This window comes from Fistularia commersonii, chromosome 12 (genome assembly GCF_037954325.1).
Source record: "Fistularia commersonii isolate RoL2024-O1a breed Wild chromosome 12, RoL_Fcom_v1.0, whole genome shotgun sequence".
NCBI lineage: Eukaryota > Metazoa > Chordata > Actinopteri > Syngnathiformes > Fistulariidae > Fistularia > Fistularia commersonii.
Window position 1 is genome coordinate 3,176,734 of NC_141295.1, and position 14,467 is coordinate 3,191,200.

The 14,467-nt window shown below is 40.4% G+C and overlaps 2 protein-coding genes across 3 annotated transcripts in view; one reads left to right on the plus strand and one right to left on the minus strand.

Annotated features, from left to right (window-relative positions):
• LOC147228140 (centrosomal protein of 95 kDa-like) overlaps window positions 1–10,648 on the plus strand; it is a 28,818-nt gene extending 18,170 nt beyond the window's left edge. Inside the window, exons 20-21 of the mRNA XM_086156379.1 lie at window positions 4,135–4,206; window positions 4,300–10,648. Coding sequence (XP_086012505.1) covers window positions 4,135–4,206; window positions 4,300–4,476 — 249 coding nt within the window. The 3' untranslated portion in view covers window positions 4,477–10,648. The remainder of the gene's footprint in view (window positions 1–4,134; window positions 4,207–4,299) is intronic.
• Window positions 7,743–14,467, minus strand: part of LOC147228141 (E3 ubiquitin-protein ligase SMURF2-like) — a 69,670-nt gene continuing 62,945 nt past the window's right edge. For both annotated transcript variants that reach the window (XM_086156381.1, XM_086156380.1), the window contains 3 exons: window positions 13,939–14,140; window positions 13,696–13,771; window positions 7,743–12,381 (listed from right to left, as the gene is read on the minus strand). In XM_086156381.1, coding sequence (XP_086012507.1) covers window positions 12,282–12,381; window positions 13,696–13,771; window positions 13,939–14,140 — 378 coding nt within the window. In that variant the 3' untranslated portion in view covers window positions 7,743–12,281. The remainder of the gene's footprint in view (window positions 12,382–13,695; window positions 13,772–13,938; window positions 14,141–14,467) is intronic.

The window sequence follows — 14,467 nt, forward strand, 5'->3', positions numbered from 1 at the left end:
ACCTCTAGTTCTGCCTGCTGTCTTTTGGTCATTGTAACGGTTTCTAGTCCATACATTATCGCTGGTCTCACCACTGTCTTGTACACCTTTCCTTTTATTCTGGCTTCTATCACATAGTACCCCTGAAACTTTTCTCCACCCATTCCAACCTGCTTGGACCCGTCTCTTCACCTCCTTTCCACACTCTCCGTTGCTCTGGACTGTTGACCCCAAGTACCTGAAATCCGCCAGCTTCTTTATCTCCACTCCCTGTAGCCTCACCGCTCCACCCGAGTTCCTCTCATTCACACACATATATTCTGTCTTGCTGCGACTGACTTTCATTCCTCTCCTTTCCAGCACATACCTCCACCTCTCTAGATTTTCCTCTACCTGTTGTCTGCCCTCACTACAGATCACAATGTCATCTGCAAACATCATGGTCCATGGGGATTCCTGTCTAACCTCATCTGTCAGCCTGTCCATCACCATTGCGAACAAGAAGGGGCTCAGAGCTGATCCCTGATGGAGTCCCACCTCCACCTTGAACTTCTCTGTTACCCCTACAGCACACCGTACCAGTGTCTCACAGCTAGCATACATGTCCTGCACCAGTCTAACATACTTCTCTGCCACTCCAGACTTCCTCATACAATACCAGAGCTCCTCTCTTGGCACCCTGTCATATGCCTTTTCTAGGTCTACAAAAACACAATGCAGCTCCCTCTGGCCTTCTCTCTACTTTTCTATTAGCATTCTCAACGCAAATACTGCATCTGTAGTACTCTTCCTAGGCATGAAGCCATACTGCTGTTCACAAATGCTGACTTCTGCTCTCAGTCTAGTTTCCACTACTCTTTCCCATAACTTCATTGTAAGGCTCATCAACTTTATCCCTCTATAGTTGCCACAATTCTGCACATCCCCTTTATTCTTAAAAATAGGCACCATCACACTTTGTCTCCATTCTTCAGGCATCTTCTCACTCTAAGATCCTGTTGAATAATCTAGTCAGAAAATCTACCGCTGCCTCTCCTAGACACTTCCACACCTCCACAGGTATATCATTTGGACCAACTGCTTTTCCACTCTTCATCCTCTTCAATGCCTTCCTTACTTCACTTTTACTAATTTGTGCTACTTTGTGGTCTACAATAGTCACCTCTTCTACCCTTGGCTTTCTTTCATTTTCCACATTCATCAGCTCTTCAAAGTACTCTTTCCATCTTCCCATCACTCTTTTAGCATAAGTCAATACATTTCCCTCTCTGTCTTTAATCACCCGGACCTGTTGTACATCCTTTCCATCTTTATCTCTCTGTTTCGCCAACCTGTATAGATCATTCTCACCCTCCTTACTATCCAACCGAGCATACAAGTCATCATAAGCCGTTTGTTTTGCCTTTGCTACCTCTATCTTTACCTTTTGCTGCATCTCCCTGAACTCCTGTCTGTTCTCTTCAGTCCTCTCAGTATGCCACTTCTTCTTCGCTAACCGCTCTCTCTGTTTGTACTCCTGCACTTCCTCATTCCACCACCAAGTCTCCTTATCTACTTTCCTTCCAGATGACAAACCAAGTACTCTTCTACCTGTCTCCCTGATAACACTAGCTGTTGTTGTCCAATCATCTGGAAGCTCACCCTGACCACCCAGACCCTTTCTCAATTCCTCCCTGAAAACCATGCAACACTCCTCCCTTTTCAGCTTCCACCATTTTGTCCTCTGCTCTGCCTTTGTCCTCTTCATCTTCCTTGTCACCAAAGTCATCCTACAAACCACCATCCTATGCTGTCTGGCTACGCTCTCACCTACAACTACTTTGCAGTCACTGATCTCTTTCAGGTTACCTCGTCTATACAAGATGTAGTCTACCTGCATGCTCCTACCTCCGCTCTTATAAGTTACCCCATGTTCCTGTCTTACCTGGAAGAAAGTGGTCACTACAGCCATTTCCATCCTTTTTGCAAAATCTACCACCATCTGTCCCTCTGCATTCCTATCCTGGATACCAAATCTGCCCATCACTTCTTCATCCCCTCTATTGCCTTCACCAACATGTCCATTGAAGTCTGCACCAATGACCACTCTCATTTCTGGGAATATTCTGCATCACTTCATCCAACTTATTCCAGAACTTCTCCTTCTCTTCAGATTCACATCCCACCTGCGGGGCATAGCCACTAACAACATTGAGCATCACACCTTCAATTTCCAATTTCAGACTCATAAGTCTATCTGACATTCTTTTCACCTCTAGGACGTTCCTTACGAACTCCTCCTGCAAGATAACTCCTACTCCATTTCTCTTCTTGTCAGTACCATAATAGTACAACTTAAAGCCTGCTCCTAAGCTTCTAGCCTTACTACCTTTCCACCTGGTCTCCTGGACACACAGTATATCCACCTTCCTTCTCAGCATCATGTCGACCAACTCTCTACCTTTTTTTTGTCATAGTCCCAATATTCAAAGTCCCTACTCTCAATCCCAGACTCTTTCTTTTCCTCCTCTCTCTCTGCTTCCGAACACGCTCTCCTCCTCTTCGTCTTGTTCTTGTTCTTCGACCCACAGTAGCCCAATTTCCATTAGTACCCTGTCGGTTATCAGTACCAATGGCGGTCGTTGTTAACCCGGTCCGCGACCGATCCGGTATGGTATAGTGGTATCCCATCACTCTTCGAGCTTCTGTCAATATATTTCCCTCTTTATCCCTCATCACCCGGACCTGCTGCACATCCTTCCCATCTCTATCTCTCTGTTTTTGCCAACCAGTATAAATCAGTCTCTCCCTCCTTACTTTTCAACCGAACATACAAGTCATACACCCTTTGTGTGACCCTTGCTATCTCTACCTGTACCTTGCGCTGCATTTCCTTGTACTCCTGTCTCCTCTCTTCAGTCTCCTCAGTGTTACACTTCTTTGCTACCCGCTTTCCCTGCACTTCCTCATTCCACCACCAAGTCACTTCATCTACTTTCCCTCCAGATGACACACCAAGTACTCTCCTACGTGTCTGCCAGATCACTTCAAGTGTAGGTGTCCAATCATCTGGAAGCTCTCCCTGACTACCTAGAGCCTTTCTCAACTCCTCCTTGAAAACCAAACAACACTCCTCCTTTTTAAGCTTCCACCACTCTTCACCTTCTTTTTCACCATATTTATCCTACAAACCACTATCCTACACTCAACTATCACTACTATGCAGTCACTGATCTCCTTCAGACTACATAGTCAGTACAAAATGTAGTCTACCTGCATGGTCCTACCTACACTCTTATAAGTTACCCAATTCTCCTGCTCTTTTGGATACAGCATTTACTACAGCCATTTCCATCCTTTCTGCCAAGTCTAGCGCCATCTGTCCCTCTGCGTTCCTACCCTGGATACCGAACCTGTTCATCACCTCTTATTTCCTGCACCAACATGCCCATTGAAGTCTGTTACTCTCTCACCTCTGGGGATAATATGCATCCCTTCATCGAATTCACTCCCATCATTTTTCCTACTTAACTTTTTTCTACTTTATATCTCTCCCTATCAATGCCATGATAGCACAACTTAAAACCTGCTCCTGAGCTTCTAGCCTTGCTAGCTTTCCACCTGGTCACCCGAACACAAAATATCCACCTTCCTTCTCTGCATCATGTCAGCCAACTCTCGTGCCTTGAGAGTTGGCACCCTGTAGTTCATCTGCACCTGTGGCGGTTGTTGTTTATTTAGACATGGGCTATGGAAGTCATAGGTTTGATTGGCATGGTTGTCTTTTGGCATAAGTTAGTCCGCAGATGCCCTTCCCGTCGCAACCCTCTGCATCTGTCTGGGCTTGGGTCCGACTCAGAAAGACACTGGCTTATGCTTCCCTGTGGCTGCATTTAATGACTGAATAGTGGATGAATGAGGGAAATTCTGACTTAATTTGTCTACGAAAAATGTCAGCTGATTTTATTTGTCAGGTCAGTCAACAATCGTGGAACAGTTTGAGGTTTTAATAAATCTTTTAAAAACCCAAGTTTTTTTTTTTTTTTTTTTTTTGTTCCTTATCCCGTCAGTCAGGATCTATTGGTTGTACATTTCATTTCTACCCGCCTTTAAAATGTTCCGATGCGGCAACATGAACAGTTTACATACGTTGTGTTTTATTCCCTTTCCTTTCAGTTTTCAATACTGGCCGAGAAACTGGCGCAGGAGCGACAGGAGATCCAGATTCGGAAAAAAGCCCAGGAAAAAGTAAAATAAACAAGACTTTGGCATATTCCTGCCTCTTGAGTGCACGATGATGGCTGTTGTAATAAATACGCTTCAACCTTGGCTTCGCCGCAGGCTCTGCTCAAGATGAAGCGAGAGCTACGATCCAGAATGGAGCGCGAGATCGGAGAACTTCAGAAGATCATCGTCCAGAACGACGAGGACGACTTTTTCGTGGATCTGGAGGTGGAGCGGCTGCGCAGGCGGGTCCAGACGGCTTCCTTCCACTACAACACCAGCTACCTGCGCTGACCCGCAGACTCGATCCAGACAGAATTCACGTCCAAGTTACACCGGGCGGCTAAAGGTACGACATTGTGACAGCTGGGTTTTTGCCCTTGCGTGTCAAGACATTTGCACAGAAGAGGAAATTGCACCGCAAGAACTAAAAACGACGTAGAACACGACGACGAACTGAACACATGCCAACAAAATGTAGCTTTTTGCTGATTTAACTCTTCCTTTCACCTGAGCTGCTATTCCTAAAGGTGATGACACGTTGGACCTTCCTCCGTCGGTTTTAGTAACGTAGCAGAATGATTTGAAAAGCGGTTGCGCTTTTAGGCCGAGTGAATATTCTTCCTTTTGCCAAATTGATACCGCAGATGCAAACTGCAAATGTAATGTCAAACACTGACATTTTTAACTTTCCCTTTTACATCAGATGTCATCCTTAAATGTTTTAAAAATCACTCCAGAGGATTTATTTATTTTCTAACTTAATTTTTCATTTTTTTTTCTGTTTTTAATTCACCTGGGCAACTGAATGATAATCAGTCAACTCTTTTGGATTTGTGTGTAACTGTTGCTGGGCAAGCTTTTTGTGAAATAATGGTGTTCCCCGCTCTACAAAAAAGGCGCACAAAGTTCACGGCTTCAAATGAGAGACGACAACACTCCAGCAGCTAAGCCTTTTTTTTTTTTTTTTTTTTTTTTTAAATATGTAATCGAAGAAAAAGTCTTAAAACGTCTTCCATCCGTAGACCCCAAGAGCTGAGTCCACTACAACTCGAGTGAATAGACGAAAACATGTTTGGACCAACAGGCGCTGCAATAATTACAACACCGAGTACCGATTTCATACGGGATGAAATTTGCCCTCTTCTATTAAATGTGCTGTTGACTCGTCTCTGGCTGCACTGCCTGCTGATGTTACAACACTTTGCATTAAAAAGGGAAAGCTGCGGCGGAGATGTCAGTTCTGCTCGCGAGGGAAGAGTTCTGACGTCCCCCGGGGAGAGCCTGTTGTTGTGCATCATGATTTATGACGCCGAACGAAGGGGGCAGGATTTAAACGGTTGATTCATTTTCATCTCATTGACTGCTTCTGACTTTTGGCGAAAAGCACTCTGCTCGGCAGAACATCTACGTCAGGAGTTATTCCTTTCCTTTGTGAGTTATGAAAGTGTTCATTATAGATTCCATATTTTAATTTGACCGGGATAGTAAATGAAGCACATTTTTAATGCAGTAGAATTTAACAGAAGGACAATTAAACATACATGGGAGGTAGTTTCCTTCTTGTTTGAGAAAAAAGAAAAAATATCTTTATTTTCCACATACAGTTATACACAGAGCACAACATCAGCGGAATTTTACTACGGCATTTAATCCACCCCCCCCATTACAATAACTAATTATAAATAATCATGGAATTTTTCTGTTATTTAGAAAATAACTTTTATTTTCTTTATAACTTTTATTATTATTAACTGTTATTTAGAAAATAGAAATAGAAAATAAATTAGAAAATAACCACATCATTCAAGGAGAAAGATGATCAGCACATAGCATGGAATCATGTTATCAGCGTATATGACAGTCCAAGCCAATAATCTCTACCAGATAATGATTGGATTTGGATGCACACAACAAAAAATACGGACTATGATTTGATATTTAAAAAAATATCCCTGATTTGTCATCTGGTGATATTTGATAAAACCTTATCTCAACCTAAAAGCCAGTGTCGGGAGAGATGATGACAACAAGTGTCCGTGTCTCTAGAAGGAACATTGAATGTGTAACAACCTCCATTCAAAGCTCGCTACATCGTGCACGAGCCTCTTCGGAGAGATGGATGACGTCAAAACACGCGACCAAAATCCGACAGTTTTGGAAACAACCACAGATGTGGATCAGCAGAATCTTAGTAAAACCTCCGTTCCTGTTTGCCTTCCATGAATTGCAAGTTCTGCACAGATCCAGACACCCGCTCCTGCTCAATCGTTGTCACCCTCCAGCAGGTTAGTCCACTTCGTGGTGGCTGTCGCAGTGGCGACAGGCCTGATGGACCACCAGCTTCAGTCCAGTCACGTGCTTACCGACTGTGCACGGCCTGTCGCATTTCCTACATGACCTGAAAAGCTGAAGGATGCATTCCTCGTCCTTAACTCCACGGAGCTGCAGGAGTCAAAATAGAAAGCCGTCAGTCACGTCGTGTTTATCGATTAGACTTGGTTTTGGATTACAAATGAGAATCTTGTCCCTTCACATCAAAATTAACTTTGTGTTACTCATAGTGGGCCATGCATTTCACACCCAGGCCTTCAGTAGTGCTCCATTCATCCCCTTATAACTGTTATATGGTCATAAAACTGTCAGTCTTTTAAAGATTTCTCTATTTTTCTTACCTTTTTCATTGTGGAGCTGTGTTTCCCTGCGCACTTGCTCACTCCACCCAGGTTTTCCCCCCAGGAAAGTTTTGCACAACTATAATTGTGTTCATGCAGCTCGCTACAGATGCAGCCCGCTCGCTCGGGCTGGTGCGCTCTCTGACGATTAAGTCAAAAGGCGTGTGACACAATGACGTTAGCGTAGCCTTCTAGAAGGCTTTGGTGTCACAACTCAAAATCTGATAGGTTGGAGCAACAGCTTCACTGACATTTATATTTTGCCAGAGCGCCTGTGAATCGGATTCTGCTGGCCTCCAGGCAGATTTCTTTGAGGTTGACCCTGCCTGGCAACAAATAACAACTGAAATTTGATTGTTTAAATGCTCTTGGTTCCATGAAAATACATGTCTGGAAGCAGCACAGTCAGGGAAAAAGCTATGAAAGGAAGCGGACAGACCATTTGGAATTATTCAATCTGATTCGAGATTCAAAATATAATTAAGTTTCAATTGTAATTAAAATCAGTCAGTGAGTCCGATTTTTTTTAGGCCAGCAGAGAAGGCTTTGCAGGCCCTGACGGCCCACCGCTGGTGTTACTGTATTATCATTACCTCCCCAAATCCACCAGATGACATCCATCGCCCACGCTCAGAGAGGTGCTGAACTCTTGATCATCTTCTTCAGCATCTGTATGGTTTATTCAAACTATCATGTATTGATTCTTCAAGAAGACAATGGGTGAGATTTAGCCAACCTCGAGCTGCCTCACCTCTACTACTGTTTTGTTCTGACAACTGCGTTGTCCAGCCTCTGTCATCTTTCTGTATTTCACGGTCAGCATCCCTCGTCCCACTCCCCTGAAAAGTAACAAATTAAAAGTCCAGAGCTTCAAAACCCAAGATCTTACATGATTTAAGTCACAGTTGCCTTTAATACACTCAATTTCACTGCATTTCGATGATACAAAAATCAAAAGCTATTTTTCTAACAAATAACTCAAGAGGGAGAATGTTTGGAATACACAAAAAAAAAATGCTGAAAAGAATCTAATGGTTTATTTTATTTATAAAAAAGACTAGAACTACAAAATTTGGTTCTGTCAGCCCAACTTACAATGTTGCAAGTTTCCTGGGCTCCACAGCTCATCCGGGCGTCCAAAAATGCAAACTTACACTGAGCAAAAACATTATATTTCTTAACTTAAACTATGTAATGTGCCAACATTTTGCTGTTTGTATATTCTCCGTAATGACTGCAAATACTTTAAAAACAATGTCATAGACAAGATACATGCACACAGATTTAGCTCTTAGCTGCCAAGGCACGTTCTTTGCATATCTGTCAAAACAGTAACGAAACCCATCGACAAAAAAATCAATTTTAACTACCTAAACCAGATTACGATATTAGACGATTAGTCATGGTTGGTTGTGTTTGTTGTGATGCGCGCACCTTGCAGGCGCTTCTTGCAGATTCGCTTAGCAATAACAATCAATATCTAACTTAGATAAGAGTCTGCAAGAATTACCGAGCATCTGGAAGTCTAATGAAACATTAAATTATTCGTACTTATATGTTCAGGTTAACCCGCCAACACTAAGGTGTTTTAAAGTTCTTAAGGATGCTAAACGCTGGTTTTCTTCTTGTTTATTTACGGCCTCCTGTGACAGTAGATTAGCACTGCGCATCCTGGTGGTGAAGAAGCGTCAAAGCAGCTCCTAAACCGGCTGCTTTTACACACTAAATAAATAAGCGTTATTTCTGATGGTTAAGCAGATTAGATTACCGATACTAAATACCTAACGAATTCCCGTTTTTTTTTTTTTGTTTTTTTTTTTCCCAAAATGCTGAAATTATGACACGAAATGTTGGGATTAATCCGAATAAGGATCAATGATTTAATTAAAAATATTTTCAAAGACGTCAAAATAACTAGAAAGCCCTTAAGTGAACAAATATTAGTTTTTTTTTTTTTACATAAATATATATATTTAGAGGTTCAACATTGTGGTAATGCATCATTTATTTTTGTAATTTAAAGTTGGATTGAAGCGGTCATTCATAGACGCAGGCATTGAGCCCAAAAGAATCCTCAGATAATTTGACATTAGAACTTTGCAAGCTTGAGTTATTAAAAGTTTTTACATTTTTACATAAATGTATACATTTAGAGGTTCAAAATAGTGGTAATGCATCACATATTTTGTAATTTAAAGTTGGATTGAAGCGGTCATTCATAGACGCAGGCATTGAGCCCCAAAGAATCCTCAGATACTTTGCAATTAGAACTGTACATGCTTGAGTTATTAAAGTGGAACTGCCCCCCACGTATATATATTTTTAGAATGTTTTTATATATAAAACATATAAATACACGGGATCAAGTGAAGCTGAAGTGAGGGGAAGAAAAGTGAGCCTGATCTCTCATCAGAATCACACAGATCCAAAGTCCAATGTAACCTTCCTACAAGGAAAATGTACACTTAAATAATACAGCGATGCAAATATTTATATAAAACATAATGCTGTGAAGTCCAAACAGCATAGTTTTATTGCTCCACTTTTTGCAAGGGTACAAGAAGTTTATTATTTTGATTCTTTATTGTCCTTATGTACAGGTGTCAGTTACAAGCTCACAGAGCAGCTGATGTGAAAAACTATGAATACACGTATAGAAATAATGACAACCAAAAAAAAAAAAAAAAAAAAAAAAAAAAGGGGGGGGGGACAAGAATTGATTTCCAAAAAAAAAAAGGAAATTAAAGAATTAAACATGGGTCTCTAAAAAAAAAAAAAAAAAAAAAATTTTGTAATCAAATCCCAAGTAATTTACAAGCACCCTAAATCACACCTGTGAATTTGTAGTGAAGAAGTTAGGGGGGGGGGGGGGGGGGGGGAAATGAAAAAAGGGAGGCAACCAAAAAATAAATTGTGGCTCGTAACCAATTCAACACTGAAATGGACACTACAGCTAATCTGAAGCCCGATTGACAAGATACCTGCGAATCTGGGGATGCGGAAAGTGAGACTGACTGTCGTCTGGAAGCCCTCAATCCCCGAAACGTTTTGCGATGAAGACTGAACCAGCCAGGACACGTGGTATATATCATAATCAGACATTGACTGTGTAACATACATGTGAGGCTCATCAAGAGCACATACGTGTGTGCGTGTGTGTGTGTGTGTGTGTGAGAGAGTGAGTGAGTGAAAATGAATCTACATAAAAATGAGTCCACTAACTATTTGGTAAATAGAAGGAAGTTTCTGATTATAACTTGGAAGTCCAAGTATGCATAATGTGTGCACATAAACCTTGCCAGTCCGGTTATTAAAGAAAAAAAAATAATTTGGATGACAAAGATAAAGACGACACTTTTGATAGGATTTTTTTTTTCTTTTCCTGGTCTTGTGACGACCATAAATTAAAACGACAAAAAGCCAGAGTATCGAGTGACATACTCTCAAAGTCTGACAAACCTATGGCTGCAAAGAATGCAGGCCGTAAACATATATTAAAAAAAGTTTACCAATAGTAATAATAATGCAAATAAATAGGTGTTTTCTTTAGAGCATCCATTCATACAAAGAGAAATCAGTTGCACCTCATTCACACTTGCAGTTCTGAAGATCTGAGGCCACTGACAGCAAAAAGTCTACATGGTATGTTTTGGAAAATGCGTTGCTAATAGACTGGATGTGAAATATTACTGTCCTCTGTGGGGTTTGGCTTTAAGTGAAAAAAAAAAAAAAAATATCCAGATGGGAAAATGGTTAATTAAAAAAAAAAAAAAAAAAAAATACAAAAAAAACTGCCACGTTGTGTCAGATTTATAAGACATGGCCTCCAAAATATAGTTTCCATTGAAACCACATTAACCCTCCTAACACACCATCCTAATAAAAATAAAATACATCAAACACGCAACTTCACCTGAGAATGCAAAGAGGTCTGAGACAGACATCAACATGCTCGCATTTACAATGAACAGAAAGAACAAGCAACAATATACAAAATAGTTATGTTTGTACATATATATACTCAAAAATTACAGGTGTATAGATATGTTTTAGTTTGTATATGTCTAATGGAGTTGTGTATCAAATGAAACATGATTTTTTTTTTTTTTTTTTTTTTATCTTAAGGTGAAGAAAGCACTTCTGCCATCACTGCTCTGTTTGTAAAGTGCTCTATAATCAGAAAAGAGGAATATTTCCGCATTTTATAAATTTGAAGAAGTGGCCGGAACTAGACGTCAAGCCTGGTCCCTCGGTTTGTTTTGGGGGTTTTGGGGAAAAAAAGGAGCTTAAAACATGCGTCCTTATTACAGCTAAGAGCGACGTGTTTAATTTAGAGAAAAGGAAGACAAACCAGGCTTAAGAACTCTGCAGCGTCAATATCATGATCCTGCATGTAGAGATGAAAAGAATTTCCTCTCAGAACGTCCACATCCCTTGCATACGAACACATTTTTACACACATGCGGAAAAAACGGATTCACACAGGCGCCGCGGCCACACCGTGCCGTGACCTTGAGGAAAAAAAAAATGAACTAAAGATTCATACCTTCTTCAGAGTCACTCACTTATTTTTTTTTATCACCACAAACACACAAAACATCAGACCGACATCCAAATCAGAGATCCATTTGAGAACAATATATTGCCTATTACACCATTCTATAATTACATAATGACTGGTATGGACTTTGGACTGATTAACAAAATATCTACTACAATAAAAAAAAATGACTCCCCCCCCCCCCCCCCCAAAAAAAAAAAAAAAAAAAAAAAAGGGGCACAAAACATTTTTAAAATCAAATCCCCCAAATATAAAAAGCACTAAACTGAGGTAGGATGAACTTGTGGTGCTCCAACAAGACGAAGCTCACCAACTCTGCGGCCGTGAGGGTTGGAAGGTGTATTGGTTTGAGGTTCAAATGGCTACCATGGGCAAGATATGGCTACCTGCAGAATATATTTTTTATAACTCAGTAGCATTACATAGCGCGGTTCAATCTGTTGCGAAAAAAGGAAAAATAGTGACTTATTTTAAATATAGGGACGATTTTTCTTTTTTTTTTTTTTTCTTTTTCTTCTTTTTTTTTTTTTTTTTTTTTTTTTTAAGACGAGCTGCTTAGCCCCCCCCGGCTGATCGGGAGTTTGCGTTTCCGACTGCTGAATCGACGAAAAGTTAAAACTGGCCACTTAATGATGCGACTTTCAAAAAAAACACGTAAAGAAAAACGCTCATTTGCTGTTTGCGTTTCCCCCTTTAACTCTTAAAAGCACGCCGAAGAAAAAAAAAAAAACACTACGGGAGTGAAGATGACGGCGAGAGAGGAGGAAGACGGCGGGTCGGCCGACAAACTGACAGTGATGGTCTGAGAGTCCTGAACACATTTACTCGCACACACACACACACACACACACACACTTCAATGCTCATTCCACGGCAAAGCCACAGGTCTCCTCGATTGCCGTAAGCAACTTGTCGTACAGCTTGTCGTAGCTCTCGTAAGGTGGAATGTCAATCCGGTTGAAGCTGGAGGGAGAAAAGCGGGATCGGCATGAATAAAAGACAGGATGAAAACATGTACGTCACAACATGCTGCCAGAATATATAGCTATATTCAATAATACTGTCCAAAAATCACATATACATAGACGTTATGACGTGTCTTTATGTCTGGAATGATATTGATCTACCGTAAATTGTGGACTATAGAGCGCACCTACATATAAGAAAAAGATAAATTGTACATAAATAAGAATAAGAACACCTTGTTGAGCCGCATTTTGTAATAAACTGCCCCAACGCATTTTGTAATAAGTTATTACATTTTGAGAAGATTATTACAAAATGCACTTGCAACTTTTTTATTCTCTTGGAAATGTAATAACATGGAATTTATAGAATATTCTCTTTTAATGCAACCTTTGAATAGAGTACTGATAGTAATTGCTAAGTACAGCTTCTCGGCTAATTCACTGATACTAATAATAGGCCTAGCTTTTATAAATACTTTAAAGTAAAATAAAATGCAATTAACAAACTTATGCTTTAGAATTGTTATTACATAACGCACCATGTTATTACATTTCCGAGAGAATAAAAAAGTTGCGAGTGCATTTTGTAATAATCTTCTCAATATGTAATAACTTATTACATAATGCGGCAAAATTTATTACAAAATGCGTTGGGGCAGTTTATTACAAAATGCGGCTTTATTACAAAATGAAAGGAAAAAGTTATTACATTTTGGACGTTTATTACAAAACGCACTGTTATTACAAAATGCGGCTCGACACACCTTTATTTATCCCGAAGGAAATTGTTGTGCCAGAGTTTCAAGTAAAACATAACAATAATAAATAATAGTAGGAAATTGTATAAACAGTAAAAAAAAAAGGGGGGGGGGAGAATAAGAAATATAAATAAAACTATAAAGTGTCAAAGCTGCAGGTGTCATTGAAACATAAGATATTAACGCAGCAAGATGTTACAGGAAAGATTTTTTTTTTTTTTTGGAAAATTTGAATTCAAAGACAGTAACATCTACAACTACCGGTACGTAACGCAAATGTTTTTTTTTTTTTTTTTTTTTTTTTTTTGGCAGAACGGATGCTGAACTCAAGTGCGGCAGCTCTATTTCCTTCTTTTGACAGCCAAACTGCCGCGTCAAATGCTTTTTAACGACGCTTGTGAGCGCAAAACGGCTGATCTGAAGAACTGCCGTAAATATAACCCTATAAAAATCCAGAAATGAGCCGCGTCGTCGTAAAAGTCGCCGCTCTCAAAAGCGCGTGAAAAAAGTAGCGGCTTATATCGCCGGAATTTCCGGTATATGACACATACCAGGTATGGGCTTTGGGCAAATTGTTTGTGTTGGCATCAATCTGATGAATGGTGAAGAGTCTTGGGCCGGCGGCTCCTGCGGACGAAACAGGAGATGAGCATCGATGCAAACATTTAATGTAATGTAATGTAACATTTAATATTATAATTCACTTCCATAGTCAACGGGAGAACGGGCTTCCCGTTAAAAGCGCGACGGGAGTCCGAGTCAATTTGCGATTTTTCCGACGAGACGTTTGATACCCTGTAACGCCTTGAAGCCTTGCAGCGGCACGCGGGAAGATCCGGTGACAAACTGCAGCAGCCGGGCTCGCCGCTCCTCGTCGAACGACTCCACGGCTTTCCAAAACCATTTGACGATGTTGCTGTCGGGGGTGCAGTGCTTCAGTCGAGTGTTGGACTTCCAGTCGGAGACGTCGATTTTCCCCAGGCCGCATACGATCAACTACGGGGGGGAGGTTGAAAGAAATAAATGTTAGCTTGGTTTTGACTTGGAAATATACAGAATGGTAAACTTGGGATATAAGATAAGATAAGATGAGAACAACTTTATTAATCCCGAAGGAAATTGTTGTGCCAGAGTTACAGAAAATATAACGGTAATAAATAATAAAAAGAAAAATAAACTATAAAGTGTCTCAGTGAAACTATACAGTGTCTTAGTAACAAGTGAGGTAAGGAGTGCACAATAGTATGATAAATATACATAATACATAATATTGGTCCAATTAACTGGTGATTCATTAGAGCTTTTTACAGCTGCAAACAGACA